The sequence below is a fragment of the Triturus cristatus genome, chromosome 5_2, assembly GCF_964204655.1.
Source record: "Triturus cristatus chromosome 5_2, aTriCri1.1, whole genome shotgun sequence".
NCBI lineage: Eukaryota > Metazoa > Chordata > Amphibia > Caudata > Salamandridae > Triturus > Triturus cristatus.
The window spans coordinates 328,490,157-328,511,520 of NC_140588.1; the positions used below are offsets into that span (position 1 = coordinate 328,490,157).

Sequence of the window (21,364 nt, forward strand, 5' to 3'; positions counted from 1 at the left end):
TTCCAAATGCCAATTCACAGTAGTATGTACTGAATACTGAAATTTAGTGGTAAGGCATTTGCAAAGGAACCCCCCTTTGAGAATGTAAATTAATTTTTTTTCAAGAGCACGCAGTGGTCCCAGTGACCACTATCTTCTCTTACAAAATGAATGTTAACATTTCATTTTTTATTATGTTTTGAAACGCGTCCCGTTTTCCTTTAAGAAAAACAGGCTGCCTTTAAAAAAAAAAAAGAGATTGGTTTATTTAAAAGTGATCACAGACATGGTGGTCTGCTGACCCCAGCAGGCCACCATCCCTGTGATGATTTTCGTTCCTAATGGGTTGCAAACTGCAATGTACCTCATTAATATTCATGAAGTAGGTCAATTTGCGACCCCCTAGAAATAGCTATTTTAAAAATAAAAGTTTCATACGTTAGGAATAGGGTCTTCCTAATAACGATTCACAGAAAAGTGTATTTTGGAAATCACTACTCCCAATGTCAGTACATCGTGGATTTGTGCAAGATTTTATATTCAACCCTACTGTGATTATTTTTCAAACCATTGTAATAAAAAAAAAAACTATAGTGATTTTTTTCCTCAACTTTGCATTTTCTAGGGCCCAACAGCATCCACGGTATCTCCAGGTCCAGGCATAACTGGTGGTCAGTGTCCTCCTCCGCCACCACCTCCTCCGCCCCCAGGACCTCCGCCCATGTTCGACGCAGAGCCTGCGCGAGACGACTCTTCTAAAAACCGGTCAGCCTTATTCGCGCAGCTTAATCAGGGAGAACAAATCACTAAAGGTGAGGAGAGCAGATTTTGAGCGGCAATGTTTTTTAAGCTTTCTAAGATGTTAACTCATTTTTGCAACCCGTTCATACTACTCCTCATTTCGTGCTATAAAATATGCTCACTGTTCAAAGTTATGTTGAATAAGAGAGACAGGGATGTTCCGAATCGAAATTTAATTGGAAAACGGGGAATATTAAGCATAATCACTTTGAGTTATTAAATAGTAATGTTACTTACTGGCTAACTTAACCTTAATTTAACATATACTTAAATTAAGTATGGCAGTTCGTATTTATTAGTTGAACATTCTCTAGTCAACTTCAAAATAACAAAACACAGATGTTTAAAAAGAAATAAATAAATGAATGAATGCAACCATTTTGATGAAATGTATTGAAAATTGAGATCGTAGTAATGCATGCATAACAATAGAAAATATCAGCCATAGTGAAAAGAAGAAACAAGAGCGAACAGCGTAGTCATGTGTGCCCCCAAATGCTTTCCAATATGTTTCTAAAAAATTTGTGTATTCCACGAGGGTCGTCAGCAGAAAGCCTTGCATGGATCCCTGGATGGGTAAAAACAAATAATGGTCCTGACACAAATGTTCAAAACTCCCTACAAATCAGGCCATTGATTTTTTTGTTATACTGAGACAGACACTATGCCTTAGTGAAACAAAAAATGAATTAGTGAACCAAACAAATATGGTGCCCACTCAGCATTAATCTGTGCCTTCAGTGCATCTGCTACCCTGATGGTACCCTGAGGTGCGAACTTTGTAAAGTTGCACAGTGGTGCTGGAACAATTTTCAGAGTGGGGTGCCGGCATCAATGTTACATCAAAGAGATTGTGAAAAATCCACACGTCACACAAAGAACATGAATAGCAAAAGAGCTTCCCCAATTCAGCAAGAGAGTAGTAAGGGTGTAGTATACAGCTAGTGCTGCATTTTGGAGCACACTGTTACAAATATATCACTTAAGCACGGTGTGGTAGAGCACTGTCATTTACAGATACCGCATTCTCCATTGAATTGGGCACTAAATTTTCAAAGGCATACAGTTTGACTGTTAAAACTATATAGCGCCCAAACAATAACGTGTGGAAGTCAAGTTTCAGCGAATATTTTTATTTTGCAAATCACCAAGTGAAGTGTTTTGATCCTTTATTAAGTCTTTGTTTCCATCAGATTTCATGATTACAAAAAGTGCTTCATTTGTGCTTTTCTAACTGCTGATATATTTTGAAATATTTTACAGTTCATTTATAGGTATTAAAATGTTGCTGTGTGTTAATAAAATACATTCTGCTGCCTTTCCTTTCACACCAGCAAGACTGTCACATAGTTTGTTTTACAAAATCTTCTCACTCTACAGTCAGAGGTAGCAAAGTAAAGACCAATTTCCATGTTAAACGAATAAGCAGAAATTTGTCAAAAGCCATAGTCTGACATTTGAACTCTGTCTCTGAACCTAGAGCAAATGTGACAAGACAAAAAAAATTGTAGGCATCTTTAATACTTCATTCACCTTCGGAAATCCAGCTTAGTTATTGTGGGTGCCCTGCTTACTCCGCCCCCCCCCGCACCCTTGTTTCCAGCGCCTCTGCAGTTGCATGAAAATGGCCTGACCTTTCTTATGAACCTGTAAGAGATGCATGCCTTTTTTGTAACTGCCCTGACCAATATTTGTGATGGCAAAACCAAGAGAGAAAGACAAAAATAATTGCACAAGGGGGCTGTGTCAGCAGTTCTTAAAAGGGAGATAGTGGACGTAGGTTTGGTGGATGGGGAAGAGATAACTTAACCCTAGAGTAAGAGACTAAAGACCTGATTTAGAGTTTGGTGGGCTGGTTATTCAGTCACAAACATGACGGATATCCTGTCCACCGTAGTACAAGATCCAGGTTACTTTGGAATTGTAAAAGGGAGGGTGGGATATCCGCCACATGTGTGACAGGGTACTCACGTATGCCAATCTATAAATCAGGCACTAATGCTTCTTCTCCAATGCTCACACCACATATTCCCTAAATGCTGATTTCTCTCTCCCTGCTCCTATCCATCACAGATGTGACTATGTTTAGACTATGCCCACCTAAAAATGACCTTGGAGGGGGCAATATGCAACACAGGGACATTATATTGGAAGATACAGGTGGGACCACTCAGGGACCTGGTTCAGACAGCACCTATTGCAAAAGCCATACAGCACTACTTTGACTATGACACTACAATTAAAATAACTCCAACATAATGGGGTGCGCCATCAATGTGACCAAGCGATGCACAGCCATCATCAGTATAGAGATAGGAAAGGGTCGGGAGAGGAGGTTTTTGGAGGATAGGTACACCGCATCGATCCTAAAGTTGGAGCAGCTAGACAAACAGAACGTACAAAAACCCAGTGCCAATGCTTAGGGGACAGCTTAGTGCACATAGAGTTAATTGGGCACAGACTGAAATACAAAAATATGGCATGTGCTTCACAATTAAGGAGCCAAGAGAAATAGAAAGTTTAGTGTAAAAAGGATGGGAAGCAAGGAAGCAGCGTGCACAGGATGTGAAATGTGGGAACACGGCTAGGTTCCTAGATTGATACCCTTCAGGAGGAAAACTGCAGTCCCTCACAACTCAGAGGTTGTGCCCTCAATCGGAGAAACCTTTAGGGCATGCTACCCCAAACCCGACCTTCAATTATTGACTCAAACCAAACTCTGATCTACCTCCAAACTGCACTATGTTTCTGTGTCAATGTGTCCTGCCATGAATCTGTCCCTCTGCAGTCTAGTGGCTGCATGCTCAAAAGTTTCAGATCTTTTGATTAAGTAAGAAGTGTTGCCCTTCAATTTTAGTAAGAGTCAATAATGGGATGGCCTCCACGGTCTTCCTAAATCAATACATTGGACAGCATGTGCTTATTGTGCAACAATGAACCCCCTCCATCAAGCTCACTGTTGCAATATCTTCTCTGAGCACTAGTAGCCAATCTTGTGTTGTGGGTCCTTCAGTGATGTTGCTTTTGCCGCGTATTCCCACCATTCTCCCCATGTCGGCTGTGGAGATGGAGCAGTCGACTTGGACATGGGCACCAAAGACCTGGTCCAGTTTGCATGTAACTCTATCAGGGCTTTGTGGCTTGCTCCGCTCATTTTCTAGGCACTGCATCTACAGACATCAGATATGCAGCACTGCTCTCAAGTCACTGGTGGGGCGAGAGCAGGTTCGTGTTTCATGCCACAGATTATGACTTTCTGGGCCTAGCATCCACTGCTATTCAAGATCAATCTCCGGCCAGCCATTTTAGGTGATTTTTGATGTGCTGAGGTTTTTTCATGGGGGTGGTTGGTAGAATAATGTGCATTCTTCTCGATAACCAGTATGCCTCTAACAATTATCTCCTTAAAGAAGAAAAACAGCTTTCTGCCTTCCATCATCTCTTTCCTCCATTTAGGCTTCAGACTGGCCCAGGTGACCTTTGTGTAAGTATACAGCCATTTGATTGTACCTCCTCCAGTTAGAGATCACGAATCTTCTGTGCCTGGCCATGGCCATGCAGTGTTCCTTCCTAATTGACATACTTAGGGATTCCTTCAAATTTAAATGTATTTATTTTGTCTTTATTATTTTCGTATAGATCTAGTTTCAATTATAAAAATACATTTGTATATGTTCTTATGATTTGCTTCACATTTTCGTTATTGGATACGGGTGGCAACACAATTAGAATGATATAATATTTTGCAAGAGTGTTCATTCGATTTAATGTGTTAAAATGATACCTGTGAAATAATTCCTCCATTCTTTTATAACATTTTTCTAAGTTGTACATAGAACCTATTTTTTTGTTTTTTTTTTGTTCTAAGTAACATGAAATTATCATAATGGGTGATTTAAGGCCCTTATTTAGATGTCAAAAAAGTGCTCACATACATCTAGCTTGCCCTTTTTTAGACAGACAACTGCAACTTTTGTGTTGGTGAAAACAGTAATCCAGATGTTGCTTCAGAATATAATTTCTATGGAAAACTCTTCTCCTTAGGGCTTCGACATGTCTCAGATGATCAGAAGACGCACAAAAATCCTCTGCTGCGTGGCCTGAGTGGACCGGTTCGTTCTCCTACAAAGACTCAAAGTGCAGGTCTTAACTCTCCTACAAACATCCAAAATCAGACCCATTCACCAATACTGGAGCTTGAAGGAAAGAAATGGAGAGTGGTGAGTTTTGAGAGAACAACAACAAACATGTACTTCAGAAACTGGTTAAACTAAAGCCTGACAGACTGATTTATTGGAATTTTGTGATTCACAAAAAGTCTCAAACTAGTCCCTTTTGAAAAACGCGAATGCTTTTCACAGAGCTCATGCTAAATTCACAGCGTCAGTGCAGATCCTTTGGCATTTCTCCAGAGACAGCTACGCCAAGGGATCTACTCCAGTGAACTGATAGCAGTCTCTGGCTGCCTCATCCACCGCTTATGTTCCTCTTTCTCCTCCATGCTGCCTCCAGGGGCTGACAGCGGTCTCAGAATAGCTTCTCCAAACTGGGGCAGACATGCCAAGGGAGCTGCTCTGTTGGAGGGAAGGTGAGGGCTGCTGGAGTTTGGTCTGCAGCAGCCTCAGCATGTGTGTACCAGGCTGGGGAGGTATATAATGAAGCAGCTGCAACACCCATGCAGAGAAGATGAAGGGTTAGAAGAAGAAGCTAGAGACTTTATTATTGGGGTTGTAGGTATAGGCATAATGATGGGGCTTTGTTTTTTAGGTGGAGATATGGCAGAAGTCTTGGTGTGGGACGTTTATGGTTCAGGTGAGGGGTTTCAGGGCACCAGGTAGGATCCGAACAGGGCATGAGGTTTCAGAACACCCGGTATACTGGTATGCAGTTTATTTTCAGGGTGGGGGGTGGCATTGTCTGCTTTCATGCTGGAATGGGCAGCAAAGCACATCAGGTATAAATGTCTGCTTTCATGGTGATGGGTTGCAGAACTCTGGTTAAATAAGTCAGTTTCGAGGGAGGCAGGATGCCAGTGTGGGGGGTGCACTGAGGCTAGAAGATTGCCATATATGGAGTCTGCCTTGGGGGCATGCTTGGGCGGCAGGCCACAGGTTTGTGAATAGTGTGGGGATACCAGAAAGCTTGGGGCAGCTCTCACTCTTGTGGAGATGAGGGCATCATGGGGTTGTGGGTATACGGGTCTGTTTTGGAGCTGAGAGATTAGTAGGACACCAGTTACTGATGTCTCTTTTTGAGGGGGGTTTCAGGATGCCTCATATGGGGTATGATTTATCTTTGGGGAGGGAGAACACAGGTATAGGGGTTCTATTTGTAACAGGACGATAGCAGTACAACAGCCATAGGGGTTAAAGGCTGGCAGGATACCAAGCATGGGGATCTGTTTTGAGGGTGAAAGGCGACCAGGTATGATGCTTAGGGGATGACAGGATGTCCGATATGAACTTTTAACTATTTATGGAGGTATGCATGATTAGAGATGACTGCTGAGAAGGTGAAAAGGGTAGCAGACGACAGAGTAAGGACAATTTGTGTGTGTTTATGGGTCAAGTAAAACATTTTCGTGGGTGAATGGAGAATGGCAGGATGTCCGCTATGAGGTGTGGGTGGGTTTCTTTGAGAAGGTCTGGCTACAGGTGGATGTTGCCATTGAGTGTTTCTTAGAAGGTCTAGCTCTGGTCAACAGCTGTGGGTTTACATGTCTTTGAATGGACAGGATGCTTGGTGAAGGTAGGATTATCAGAATCATCACTGCCAATGAGACACTATGTTTGAAATCCTGGCTACTCTTTAAGGATAACTCTTTAACTAGGGCCAGTTCTAGACCTTAGTTCTCACTGTGTTATTTTGGAGCAATGCTGTTGTGCATCTCCACTCAGCTAATTTTGTATGGACCTACAGAGTAACCTCCCTCTATATTCCTAGGATTGTGGATACAAAAATTCGTCAAAAATCCAAAGTGTACTTCTAAAAAACAGAATTGTAAGTGGGCAATCCTTAGTAAACTGCATAACGATAAACACATATATACTAGACATTATTCCACATCCTACTCTTCTTCGTCATAGCCCTATAATGTGAGGTGAAAATCACGAGAGGAGTCCAGTAGGCTTAAATTCAAACAATCGTAATAAATAGCATATGAAACTCTACAAATATACATATTTATTGCATATGATTAAGACTTGTGGGAGTCGAAAGGAGTTATGCTGTCGAATTCTGCCTTTGAATAAATAACTTTTTACTGAAGCACTTTATAAGGCCTGTATGCATCGAACTGGAGGTGGTGTTCATATTTCTTTTGGCTTATATTTGGTGATTGACGCACCCTAACAGGCCCGACCCAAGAGACTGGGCATCCCTAGTGCCACTGACTTCTGGACTATATTATAATGGGATGCCCTCCAGCTGAATCATAAGAAATGGACGAAGTGTGGTTGGAAAGACCACCAGTGTGAGGCCCGCCCTGACTTGGAAAACCCTTTTGGAACAGCTAGGGTTTGCAGAGGTAATAAACCCTTGCATGCTGTGCTGATGGAAATATGAGGGCAAAGGCAAGTTACAAATTGATTTAAGGACTGAGTTCTTTTAAAGTGAGCAGCATTTCCTTTGACATAATACTGCTGATAAATGCCATACACAGAGTTTGATCCTCTATAGGCGTAAGAAGGGCATTCTGGTACAGTTAAGCAAAGGTGATGAATTAACAAAATGCAAGACATTGAAGGATTGGGACGCTATATGCCAGCAATCGCAAAGCAATATGGTAGCTGTTGTCCGGATGATTGTGAGCAATGCGCAAAGTGAACTTAATGTCTGAAATTTGGGAATGCAAAGTTGTGTATTTTCAGTGGAGTCACCAGCGCTTGAAATGTAAAAGTGCATGCTGTGTTCACGCAGTATATTTTGACAGAACTGTGTAACAACTGACCCACTGCCACTTTAAAATCCAGAATGCAGAAATACCTTGGACAATATGTAAAGTATTTTTACGTGTTATTGGCGAATTTAAATAAATGAGTTTAAATTATGAACCTTTGAGTGATGGTGTCTCTATCTCCGTTCAGCGTTTGCACACACCGTCTCCGTTCAAGCCTCTGAAGAGAAGCATATGGAGCTTCAAAACGCGTCAGGCAATTCCATTACGGAGCGGCTTCTACAAGTGGATCCTTGTCCCTGCCTATCATAAATAAAGCTGCTGATCGAGTGCTACTCACCAGGTGGACAACCTTTGGAGCAAAATGTAATACGCGGCCGTCCTGCCGCGGAGTGTGCACCACCCCGTAATGTTATGGGGGCCACCCAACATGGTAACTATCATGTTGGCAATGTGGGCCAGCAGCGGCAAACAGGATTGAGGACAAGTCCACTTGCAGGGTCCATACAGGACACGATTTGTGTGCTATCCGGACCACATTTCCCACAATGCACAGTCTCATTCGAGCTTCCCATTGGTGGGTGTGCAATATGAAAATGCCGAAGTGGATTCAGCGTTTGCACACACCGTCTCCGTTCAAGCCTCTAAAGAGAAGCATATGGAGCTTCGAAACGCGTCAGGCAATTCTATTATGGAGCGGCTTCAAGCAGATCCTTGTCCCTGCCTATCATAAATAAAGCTGCTGATCGAGTGCTACTCACCAGGTGGACAACCTTTATATATTTATATATATATCCAAATCAACTCCTTCCCGTTCCGCCAGTCTTCCTCGGGCAAAAAGAAAGAGCGTGGACCACCGTGGCTCATCAGCTGTAATTTCATTCAAACTCTCCAAGTAAGGCAGCAGCCATGACGCGTTTCGTCCCTCGCAGGGGACTTGATCACATGACACGCTATCGGCCATGACAGTTGTTTAAATACAAATGACAGTGCAACTTAGAACCAGATAACAGGTAAGGTACAGATTATGTTCATGTAATCAAACAACGTTGATTCCTGCTTAAATGCATTCACATAAAATCAGCAGATTTTGTAAATAAATATGTAGATAAATAATTAAATACATAAATATTAGTGTTAAAAAGAGTATACATATATATACATTAAAAAAAATTACATATATAAATATATACATAAATATTCAATTAATTGAATGATTAAATATACACATACATATATCTGCTGTATTGTGAATACATTCAATCCTTTCATGCATAAAAATATGCATTTCCCAATTTTTACCTTTGGCTTGGGTCTTGGTTTAAATACCTCATAATCTATAGGATCCATATTATTTTAGCCAATCCTAATCTGTACAACTACTTGATTTAATATAGCTGTAACATCTTTCCACTTTATATCCAACCTATGTTACCTGTTACCTATCATTTTTATTTTTGAAAAAAACCAAAAGGAAATATATATATACTATTTAGTGCTATTTATCGTGTTACCTTCCAACTGTACACAATCAAGTGAATAAAAAAGAAAGAACCTCTATGTACAAGGCAGGTTTTAGGCAGCTATGTTGTATGCTTGTTTCTTTATTACCCATTGTTCTGGAAGAAAAAGACAAGAAACAAGGAGAAGAGACTAAAGAAATGGGTTGATCATTTAGATTTGATTAGAATAAAATCCAGTGATTGTGATACTTATATATGTAAATATATAAATACATGAATAATAGGTGCATAAATACACATAAAATTGCATATATATAAAAAATATATATATATATTTTACATATGATCATCAGTCATTGCATGATGTGGTGTCCCCATTGGTACATAGAATACATAACTATACATACACAAATCACATAACATTTATAAAAATATATGTGTATATGTATAAATATGTAAAAATGTAAGTATGTAAAAAGTTTTGATAAATCCTTTTAAAATACTATTAAATATTGTAAGGACCCAATTTATTTTACAAATACAGACTAGCATGAAGTTCTTCAGTGGCATTTAAACCCCTGGGGTGTTTGGTATTGAGATTTAAAATATAGATCATCTCCAACCTCCGGAGTGCTTTTTCTCGATCTCCTCCTCTCTTTGTTATTGGAATGGAGTCTACTAGATAATACTGTAGCTCCTTGGGGTTTCCACCATGTTTTTCATTAAAATGGCGGGCCACTGGATATGCTGGATCATTGTTTCTGATTGCTCGTATGTGCTGGAGCACCAGTTTGTGGCCTTGTAAAATAGTACTGCCTACATACTTTAGTTTGCAGGGGCACTCCAGTACATAGATTACATGATCAGTTTTACAATTCAGCACTTTGTTTATAGTGATTTCTTTTTCACTGAATGCAGTCTTGTAACTGGTTTTAGACGTGCTGCAAACAAACTTTAGATCCTACCAGATTGTTGTGTCCATCGCTGTTTCGTGTGTTCCTGCTGCCTAGTGGGTCTCTCCCCGCCGCCGCGTCTCTTTGCATCGGCGCGGTCGCAGAGCGGGAGGGACTACCACCCCCAAGAGCCCTTGCGGCAGGAAGCCGTAATTGACACCACCTATTTGGCGCCAGGAGGCGTATAAATTTAGCGGACACTCTCGGCAGAGCGGGCGTGCTGCAAACAAACTTTAGATCCTACCAGATTGTTGTGTCCATCGCTGTTTCGTGTGTTCCTGCTGCCTAGTGGGTCTCTCCCCGCCGCCGCGTCTCTTTGCATCGGCGCGGTCGCAGAGCGGGAGGGACTACCACCCCCAAGATCCCTTGCGGCAGGAAGCCGTAATTGACACCACCTATTTGGCGCCAGGAGGCGTATAAATTTAGCGGACACTCTCGGCAGAGCGGGCGTGCTGCAAACAAACTTTAGATCCTACCAGATTGTTGTGTCCATCGCTGTTTCGTGTGTTCCTGCTGCCTAGTGGGTCTCTCCCCGCCGCCGCGTCTCTTTGCATCGGCGCGGTCGCAGAGCGGGAGGGACTACCACCCCCAAAATCCCTTGCGGCAGGAAGCCGTAATTGACACCACCTATTTGGCACCAGGAGGCGTATAAATTTAGCGGACACTCTCCGCGTCGCGGGACCGCGCGCGGGCCAAGCCCGGGCAAAGGGCGGGCCCTCTGTGGCCCTCAGGGGACCTAAGGAGACGGGACGGGCAATCCCCCTAACAACTTGCATCAGGGGGTCATTGCTGTAAGGTGATATTATTGCGACATTTAAAGGTCCATTGGCAGTTTTGTGTGTCCTGCAAACTCTATTTGGATCAACCCGGTATTTGTATTCTATTGTTTTTGTAAAGACTTGGACAACTAGTCTAAAATGACGAAGCCTAGAAAGACCACTATGGCGACTAGATAAACTATGAGAAATAAGTCTGTGCCAGCAACACCACTATCATCTCTTACAGCCATAGACCTAATGTTGCAAAAAACCATTGGAGTGGTTGCAGATGCAATCCAAAACACGGAGAGACGCCTCTCACTTACTCCTAACCTGTGTTTTCCAAACCTTTCTATGCATACTTCAGTGCAGAATAACACTGTGGAGTCTATTATCAGTGTAGAGGATTCGCTATTACTGCAGTCCTTCTCGGGGTTGCCTATTGGTAATAGCTGTAGAAAAAACACGTCCCCAGTCCCTCTCATTCTACCGATTAGCACTGAAGGCAGTCCCCAATCTGCTGCTACTGGTGGGGTTATCCCATGTTCATTACATCTAGGAAACATGACATCGACTCCCCCAGGGGTCGCACTTGCAGAAAGCTCCCCTTTAATTAATACCATAGATGCAGATAAATCTCTTTCTCCAAAATTAAAGAGACTGCGCTATGGAAGGAAAACAAAATTAAAATCGATTATGAGGAAGACATATAAACCCATAGGCAAACATAAAACTTCAGCTAAAGATGTATGGTTAAACTTTAGATTGGCTAAACCAATAACCAGTACTTCCAATATAATTACAACAGCCATAGAGCAAGCTATAATATTGCCCATCGAAAATTCGTCTAAGAATAGCAAAGCTGTTATAAATGAGACAACACAGACTGAAGAGGTGTGTGTAACTGATAAATCACATTTGATGGAATTGGAACAGATGATCAGATCTCTATTCCAGCCTTTAAATGAGAAAATATCTAGTATAGAACAAATCTTAATGAATCTTGATAAATCTCAACCCAAGGATTTTATTAGTATGTCTAAATGTACTAATACCCTCACCCAGACAGACAACCTAGATAACATGGGCCAAAATTTAAAATCCCCCACGCTATTGAATGCTAAAAATCAGATTAATCCTAATCAACATACAAGTACACGTAATAATGTATTAATCTCCCCGGCTTTGCGTACTATTATGACGGGACCCTCATCCGGTAGTGATGAGAGTGAATGGGCCACGGAAGGTACATCTTCCATACCACTTGATGTTCAGGTTCAGCCTGATAGGCCTACTCCTACAGTATCATCAACCCATAATACACGACTAGCGCAAAAGTATACGCAGCCCCAACAAAATAAGAAACCCATTCATATTAATCTCCCTCCTGAATCCCAATTTTACACCATAGTGATGATAGGTGTACCGCAATTAGAAATGGATAAGACGGAGAGATATGGGGATTTGAAAAACAAAGTTAGCCATTGGTTAACCAGCCATAGGCCGCTCCCTCGCCACATTAATGGTAAGATCACAAACGTTAGGAGGGTCGATTGGGTGGGCCACAGATTTAAATCAACTGAGGGTGATTGTATTGTTGTTACTTTTGATGACAATCGAGCGGTAAGGCATATTATTAGCTGGAAGGACAATCTGATACACAGTTTAATTCGCACCAAGGATTTAAGCTATTTCTATCCATCAAGAAATTATAGTAATTCATATCCCATCATTGAGGATGAGACAAACTACGCTATGCATAATTCAAATCATAATGGTGCAACCCTGAGGAATTATGAACATTATACTATAAAGGATCAAAGTCATCTTAGAAGTGATATATTAGGTATGTCTAGAAAAGTTAATTACTCAACATTTCATCCTGAGAGTTGGGAGGACACAAATGGACTATATAATAATCATAATCCTCCCCGATTAACATATCCTAATATCCAATATAATGTTCCTACCTCAAATAGGTTCAACGTCCTCTATGAGCAAAATGGTTTGGAGGGTGTTGATTGACTGTACGATTCATCAGTCACACCTATGTCTATCGATCTTAAACCAAGTAACCTTGTCTATGTTGAGAACTTTCCCCCCTCTTTTACTAAACTAGATAGCAACGACTCTACAGAAATAGTCTCAGATCTGTTTTTAGCTAGCCCCGAACTAGATGGTCTTGAGCATATGAGTACAATGCATTATCAGTTAGAAGCTTTTAAAATTCATCCAACCCATGTAGACTCAGAACCCCCTACAGCAGAAACTGTGGGAGCTATTGGTATTGAACAACCGGATCGAACATTAGTTCCCATTGTCATTGAGGCTGTATCCGATAAAGAGAATGTTGCTGTTTGTAATATGAATTTAGTCTCTTGGAACGTAGCAGGCCTGGCTGACAAAATATGTGATCCAACCTGGCTTGCTTTTGTTAAAAAATATGCAATTATATGCCTCCAAGAGACATGGATGGAAGGAAATAATGCCTTCATTGAAGGATATCAAAGCTTCCTTAGGCCAGCAGCCCCCTCAGCTAGTGGCAGAGCAAAGGGGGGTCTTGCTATTTTTGTCAATTTGGCTCTTTTGTGCGATATAACCAGCCATAAAACTGTAAATTGTAATATTCAAATGCTTGTACTGAAGCTAGGTAAATATGCTCTAACACTAGTTAATTTTTATAATGCTATAATTAATGAAGGGGAGTGTAATATACTGTTATTGAACGAACTGTTGAAAGAAGGACCAGGTACATTGCCGTGTAACGTATTAATTGTAGGAGATTTTAATGTACATCCCTGCGGTAACCCCCGAGACACCCCTATGGGTGTCCTGGGGTGTAACAGCATGGATGGATTCCACTTTCGTCACACTAGGCATGGGTCACATTTAAATGACTTGCTAAACGAAAACAACCTGTTTGTAGCTATGTCACTGGTCCCTGAGACCAAAGTCTATGATGTTCCAACATTTAAAGGCTTCGATCCTGGCTCATTCATAGATCATATATTATTATCTGCCGCCTTGTCAATCAGGCTTCTAACTTTACAATTCAAACAAACATCTACAGTGATCATAACCCCCTCTCTATTAAATTGAACGGGGGTGTATTTGAACAGCGAAAGCACTGTGATGATGTGGGCATATTAAAATGCATAAATGGAAAACATCGCTTGAAATGGCATTTGGTAAACCAAGAATATTTCTATAAAGAAATTAACAAGACATGTGGCAGGGATCTAATGGATTGTGTATCAACATGTATGCCCCCAGAGTAAATTCTAGCTATTTTTGAAGGTATAGTGACAACAGTAGGGTCGTTGTCATCAGTTTCAGTGAAGGGGCAGGTTAAAAACAATCCTAAATGGTTTGATAATGCATGTTCCTCGGCAAGTAAAAACTTAAGAAAGGCGTTAAAAAATAAACACAGAGACCCAGGTCAGATCAAAAATCTCCGTTTGATATATAAAAAAACTCTTGTTAAACGAAAAAAGGAAATAAAAGCTTATACTTGGGAGTCTTTGCTTGATCCCTCAGTCCTGGGTAACAGTAGTAAATTTTGGGAAATTGTAAACAAACCTTTGTTTGACAATCCGAGTGATACTGCATTAGGTACAAACATTCCAGAGGAAGATTGGGTTACTCATTTTAGCGCAATTTTTAAAAGTGATGATCAACAGACAGTATATGATCTTTTAATACCAAACGAGAACTTTTTATATTTTTCAGACAATGAAATAGAAAAGGCTATCCAAGGATTAACTGGCAATAAGGCTCCAGGTCCAGATGGCTTGCCACCGGATCTTTTTAAATCCCGTATCTCGGTATGGGCACCTGTTCTCACAAAGGTGATAAATGCAGCTGTAATCTCTGGATGCCCAAAGTCTTGGGGACAATCAACCATAGTCCCTGTGTTCAAGAAGGGCGACCGCAGTAGTCCACTATGCTACAGGCCAATATCGTTAATTAATTCTGTAGCTAAAGTGGTAGGTGGCGTAATTTTGAATAGGCTAACAACATGGGCGTCAGAGAACAAAGTTATATCCTCTATACAATATGGTTTCAGACCTGGTCATTCAACAATAACTCAATGCCTGAACCTATACCTGATTGTAGGCAAATACACTCTGGCCCGGCAGGGAACCATTCACATGGCTTTTATGGACCTATCGTCCGCCTTTGATTGTGTTGATAGAGGTAAACTATGGGACATCATGTTAAAGATGGGCGTATAGCAGAATCTAATTTATGTTTTGGCTGACTTACACTCAGATACAAGAGCTAATGTCCGTTACACTCAAGATCTGAAAGTAACAAGTGACACTAGAATTAACCGGGGAGTCCGCCAAGGGTGTATCCTAGCACCATTTTTGTTCAATTTATAAATTAATGAGCTAGAGGATTACCTGATAAAAACAGGAGCTGATTACCCCTACGTCGGCCGAAAAGGCGTCCCTGTCCTGCTCTACGCGGACGATGCCGTCCTTATTTCCAGGACGGCAAACGGCCTTCAGTTACTTTTAAACTCATTCTATGATTTTATGAGCTCCCGAGACTTAAGTATTAACAACTCAAAGTCTTATGTCATGAAAATAGGCCAAGGGTCGCGAAAAGCTAATTCGTTCTCCATAAATGGGGAAAAAATTCCAAACTCTAAAACCTTCTCATATCTTGGGGTTCTCCTTGATAATCAATTAACCTGGGGCCCAGCTGTTGTAAAAAAGAAGGGCGAGGTAACACGCACCAATGCAGCCATACTCGGGTTTGCTAGGAAAATGGGTAATAGCCCGGTGGCTGCTTTGCTCAAACTTTATCAAGCTAAGAGCGTTGCCATTGCCTGTTATGGCAGCGAGCTCTGGGGCTATAGTCAAACGCGAGCCCTGGAGACTGCAGAAAATAATTTTTTAAAGAAGGTTTTGAGGCTGCCAAGGGGAACTGGAAACTTCTCGGTGCATGAGGAGCTAGGTGTACCTTTTCTCAGTGACAGATTAGCAGCAAGTCCCCTGTTATGTTGGCTGAACTCCTGGCTAAACAAAAATATACCTCTCACACATGACATATTAAAAGAAGCCTTAACTTGGGACGGCAGGTTCAAGGTCCCATGGCTGAGGTATATTAATGACCGCCTCACTGAATTGGGACGGCCTGACTTGTTCTCAGCCCCAGAGATTATAACTAGAGCTGATGTTACTTTTGTGAAAAAATCATTTTTGTCCATTAGGTATTTTGCCCGGGAGGAGGGCGAACTGTTGAAAGCTAGCGTTAGGAAACATGCCTTACTCCAAACAAGCCTATGTATGGAACCGTATCTATCATAGCCTATGTCTGGCTTTGAACGCTATTTACTGACACGGTTCCGTTTTGATTTATTTCACCTCCTGTTGGCAACTCCGAAAGGGGCACACCGAGGCCAAGTGCTTCCTGCTTGCGGCTGCGACGGGAAGTCTCCGCAAGATTTGGTGCACTTGTTATTTATTTGTCCTTATTTCACGGTACCGCGGAAGATATATTTAAAGCCTTGTTTAAAAAAGTTAAACTTCACACAGATTAAACCGGCTCTTTATTACCTTCAACTCCTGAATAGCGACTGCACTTATATATGCAGCTTCTTGAAATTAGCCATTATTTTCAGGAAAAGTATGGAGGGATAATTATGCTGCTTTTATCATTGTATTTCTCTATCATTTTTAACCTTGTATATTTATTTATATATTTTTAACTTGTTCATTCTGTCTGCTGCTCAGGTTTTATAATAATTCTGTAATTTATCTTGTCTCATAACTTTGCTGTCTAAAAACGGAACTGGATGATTTGTCTTTCTTATTGTTTATTTGTGAAATTTTGATTATGATTGTATGTTTTTGAAATGAACTTTTATGATTGTAAAGAATACAATCGAATAAAGATATTTGATTGATTGATTGATAACTGGTTTTGGATATACCATGTTGACAGGCCTTACAGGTTTTGCACCTATGGAAATCCAAACGTTGCGATAACCATTTATTTTTAACTGGGGATCCACATGGGTCATTGTTGACTAAAACATCTTTCATGGACTTTCCTCGACAATATGTGATCGCAGGTTGTCGAGGGACTGTGGGGCCAATTATAGGGTCCTGTCTGATCAGGTGCCAATTTTTCTTGATTATTTTTCGTACAGCACCTTCTTGCTGATTGAATTTCAAAATAAATCTAAACTTGTCCTGTGTATCAGTTCCCTTTATCCCCTTGGGTATAGTTTTTACAAGGGCTTCTCTAGATTCTCGGTTGCTTTTAGTGAGGGCATTTTCCAGACATTTCTTACTATATCCCCTCTCCCGAAATCTTTTTATGCATTCCCCCTGGGCTTGCAGTAGGTCCTGTTATATATATCCTAGCAAGTGACCTTTCCTTCACAAGAACGAGGCGCACACTGGCAAAGTAAGTCTATCAGTTTTAATTGCCACACGTATACTATTCGGACAGACGCGTTTCAGCTGCACGCCTTCCTCAATGTAACAAATTAGTTTGAAAACAGTGCCATATTTAAAATGAAAATAATAATAAACATAAAGAGAGGACTAGCAATTCATTACATTCATCAAAATAGATGAGGACCAACAGTGCTCTTGTTTCCGTCAACTTGGCAGCCATTATGGAAGGTTTAAATTAGTTCATTCTCCTTTCCTTTTTCGCATAGTGAGTCCATGTTCACCACAGGGTTTTGTATCCCCGATATGTTGATACAATTCTTAATTATAAATTACATGTAAGCATATGTATCTATCTTGCCCCTTGTTACAACAATCAATTCTCAATTCATTGATATCTTTATAACAATTTATCAATACTGCCCTGAATGGGCTTGTGACAAAATTCATATGCCTGGGGCTACCCATTTATTTACAAATCTCAGAGACTACACGATGTCTCGCTGCTGTGTTATTGTGCCCTGGATGGGCAATCATACTATGTATGTTTTCGCGGTCTCTCTCCTGCTCTAAAGGAGATAGTACCTCCGTCAAGTGGACCATATCACTATTAATATTGGTCTTTCAAGATTGTTCCAGCTTTATTTCTTATGAAAGGATACCTCCTCTGCATACTAGAATTCTATTTATTTTGGATCACTATCATCATGGTGTTCCTAAGCTTTCCTTATTCTATATGGACCCAGAGCTCTTCCTCATTATTCAAGCCTCGTGGGGCTTTGGTCTGTAGTTCTACAATGTAGCGCGATTCCAACTTTCTTAATTTTCTGGTTCTGTCTCCCCCTCTCTCATTTTTGGGCACCTGATCCAGAAAGAAAAATTTCATCAAATTTTCATTTTAGTTATGTTTTTCCTCAAAAGGCCGCGCTACTGGGTACGTTGCATCATGGTTCTTTATTGCATGTAAGTGCTCAAGAACCCTTTTCTTTGTTGGGTGGATGGTGCTCCCAACGTAATTCCTATTGCACGGACATACCAAACAGTACACCGTGTAATCGGAATTACAGTTCATCAATTTGCCAATCTTGCGCTTCGGTTTCCTCCCTGGTATGTTGAACTCTTTCACTTTCTGGCTGTTTCTGCATGCTTTACAGCTCCTGCAGGGATAAAATCTTGTGATTAAATCCTTTTTCTTGGGGCCCTTCGTGAAGTGGCTCCTCACTAATTGTTCTTTTAGCGCCGGGCCTCTTCTATATGTGATCAAGGGACTGTATGGAATGATTGGCCCTATGATGTTGTCTGCTTTTAAAACCTTCCAATTCCTTCTGAAGATCTGAAAAATCTCAGTGGACCCTGTCGTATACTCCGTTATAATTCTGACCTCCCCTTTGAATTCTAGAATAGAATCTCCTGTCATCTCAATGTCTAGCAGGAGGTCTTTCCTTTCTATACTCTTGATTTTCATGCTTGCATTCATCAGGGTTTCTTTTCTGTATCCTCTGTTCTCAAACCTGTTTTGGGTATCTCTGCTGTCTTTTTGGAAATCATCATCTGGTGAGAAGTTACGCTTTAACCTTACTAGTTCTCCATAAGGAACGCCATGGATGACGCTCTTAGGATGGAAACTATTCGCATGCCATGTGCTGTTCCCAGCTGTAGGCTTCCTAAAAAGCATTGTCTCAATTTTGTTTTCTTTTACATATACCATTAGATCCAAATAGGGCACATTAGTCTTTCTCTAAAATTCAGTGAATCTTAGGTTCATGTCATTATTATTCAGTTCTGCTACATACTCTTTAGCCTCTTCTATTGACCCCCTCCATACAATGAAAAGGCTGTCGATGTAGCGAGACCATAGAACCACTTTTTCAAGCCATGCCTCGTTGTCTCCTGCCCAGGCCACGTGCTTCTCCCACCAGCCTACAAACAAGTTTGCATAGCTGGGGGCGAAGCACGTGCCCATCGCAGTACCCTGCTGTTATTCTCCTGCAAATAATTTTTTTTTGTGGGATAACATTTTATTGATTTTATCAGTTGCACATACAGGATCATATTTGCATCAGCAGCAATGTAAAACACTTTTCCGAGTAACATATAATGAATTACATTCCTTGGGTCAATACTTCCTCAAGTTCTTTCTGTCGCATTGCCAAATCCACCAACGGGGATGTACACAGGGACCCTCTGTACCTATTCCACGCTTTTCATTTCTTTTCCCACTTCCTAGGGCACCCCGAGTTATGAAGACTTCCTTTTCAGCTACCATACATCTGTCTATTTCCTGTACCCATGTTCGTATAAATAATTTTTTTTTATTTTGGAGACAGTATGTTGTAAGTTCCATCAACATAACATTATGCTCATAATACTTCAAGTTCCTGTTTTTTGGGAAAAACTGCATTACCTCCAATCCCTTCTGATGTTGGATACTCGTATAGAGGCTGGTTATATCCAAAGTCACCAACAGCATGTCTGGTTCCCATTCAATGTTAGAAATGATTCGTAAAAAATCCTTTGTGTCCTTCACATAAGAGCGAAGATCCACTACCAATGGTTTTAGAAAACAGCCAATGTAAATTGAGGCGTTCTCTAACAGGCTATTTTTGGAGGACACAATTGGCCTGCCGGGGAGGCTTGTTGCGCTTTTATGGCCTTTAGGAAGATGATAAAATGTTGGTAGTTCTGGTGTTTGCACAATATATGAATTTAAAATCTGCATCTCCCAGTGTTCCCGTCCCCCTCCATTTGTTTGCAAGTTCATGAAAATCATGTATACTTCTTTCATATTCAAGACGTGTTGTTACTTTATAACAGTTAGTGTCAGAGAGTTGTCTCCTTGCTTCATTGAGATAGGTTATCTTGTCCATTATTACGACTCAAAAAAAGTAAATACACATATATATATATCGTGAACAAGGGCTCTTGGGCCCGAAACGCGTCGTATGCTGAGACATTGGTCTAAATAAATCATCTCGCCAGATTCCTGTGGTCCGTCTCCTTTTTCTCCAGTTTCTGGAGGTTTTTGGAGTTTACGGTTTGCTGATATATACATATATATATATATATATATATATATATATATATATATATATATATATATATCACAGAAAAAAACATACGTTTCAGGCACGTTATAGTTAGGAATTAGCATTTAAAAAACCTCAGAAATTCACTGAAAAACCATAGGTTTCAGGGGCGTTATAGTTAGCTGGACTTTTCACTTGTACAAAACCATTGAAATTCCCCCGTTATAGTTAGTTCAGCTAACTATAACTCGCGCGCCCGCAATGCACTGCTGATGACATCACATATTACATCACTCATGACATGGTCAGTGACATCACTCATGACATCACTAATGACATCTCAAATGACATCACTGATGACATCACTGATGACATCATCCTTGTGATAGAGGGGCAGACCTCCTCTCACCCTAATATAACCTTTGAACTAACTATAACGGGGGAATTTCAATGGTTTTGTACAAGTGAAAAGTCCAGCTAACTATAACGCCCCTGAAACCTATGGTTTTTCAGTGAATTTCTGAGGTTTTTTAAATGCTAATTCCTAACTATAACGTGCCTGAAACCTATAGTTTTTTCTGTGAATTTCAAAGATTTTTTTAATGCTAATTTCTAACTATGCCTACAGAGATAGGACATGTGAGGAAAGAAGAAAAAATGCACAGAAAGAAAAAAACAGAAGTGCAGAAAGAAGCAACAGAAGTCCTCAAAGACGAAGAAGGATAACGTGCAGAAAGAACAAAAAGAAGAGCAGAAAGAAGCTTTGTTGCAAAATCATCCTGTACCCTCAACTTTTTCAGACGGATACTGGTGGTAACTGAGTCTGACTAACCAGTCCTAGAGCCAGTGCTATGTTAAAAGACACTTAGAATACAGTGAAAACACCTACATACACTAGGGAACATTATGCATTGGGGTCCCCCTGTGATTAGCATGACCTCCTCTGTAATCCCCTAGTATATAATAGGGCAGGGGGATTAAAACTACCTCTTAAAACGGGCCATAGGGCATTTTTGCACACGTTAACTCAGGCCCCGTCCCCTCCCTTCACCACTGTGTAAACACGCCCTGTGTCC

General features: G+C 40.8%; 1 protein-coding gene across 1 annotated transcript in view; it reads left to right on the forward strand.

Moving 5' to 3' along the window:
* The window catches only part of CAP2 (cyclase associated actin cytoskeleton regulatory protein 2), a 472,201-nt gene that overhangs the window by 378,405 nt on the left and 72,432 nt on the right, over positions 1–21,364 (forward strand). Inside the window, exons 8-9 of the mRNA XM_085607081.1 lie at positions 605–791; positions 4,825–5,000. Coding sequence (XP_085463207.1) covers positions 605–791; positions 4,825–5,000 — 363 coding nt within the window. The remainder of the gene's footprint in view (positions 1–604; positions 792–4,824; positions 5,001–21,364) is intronic.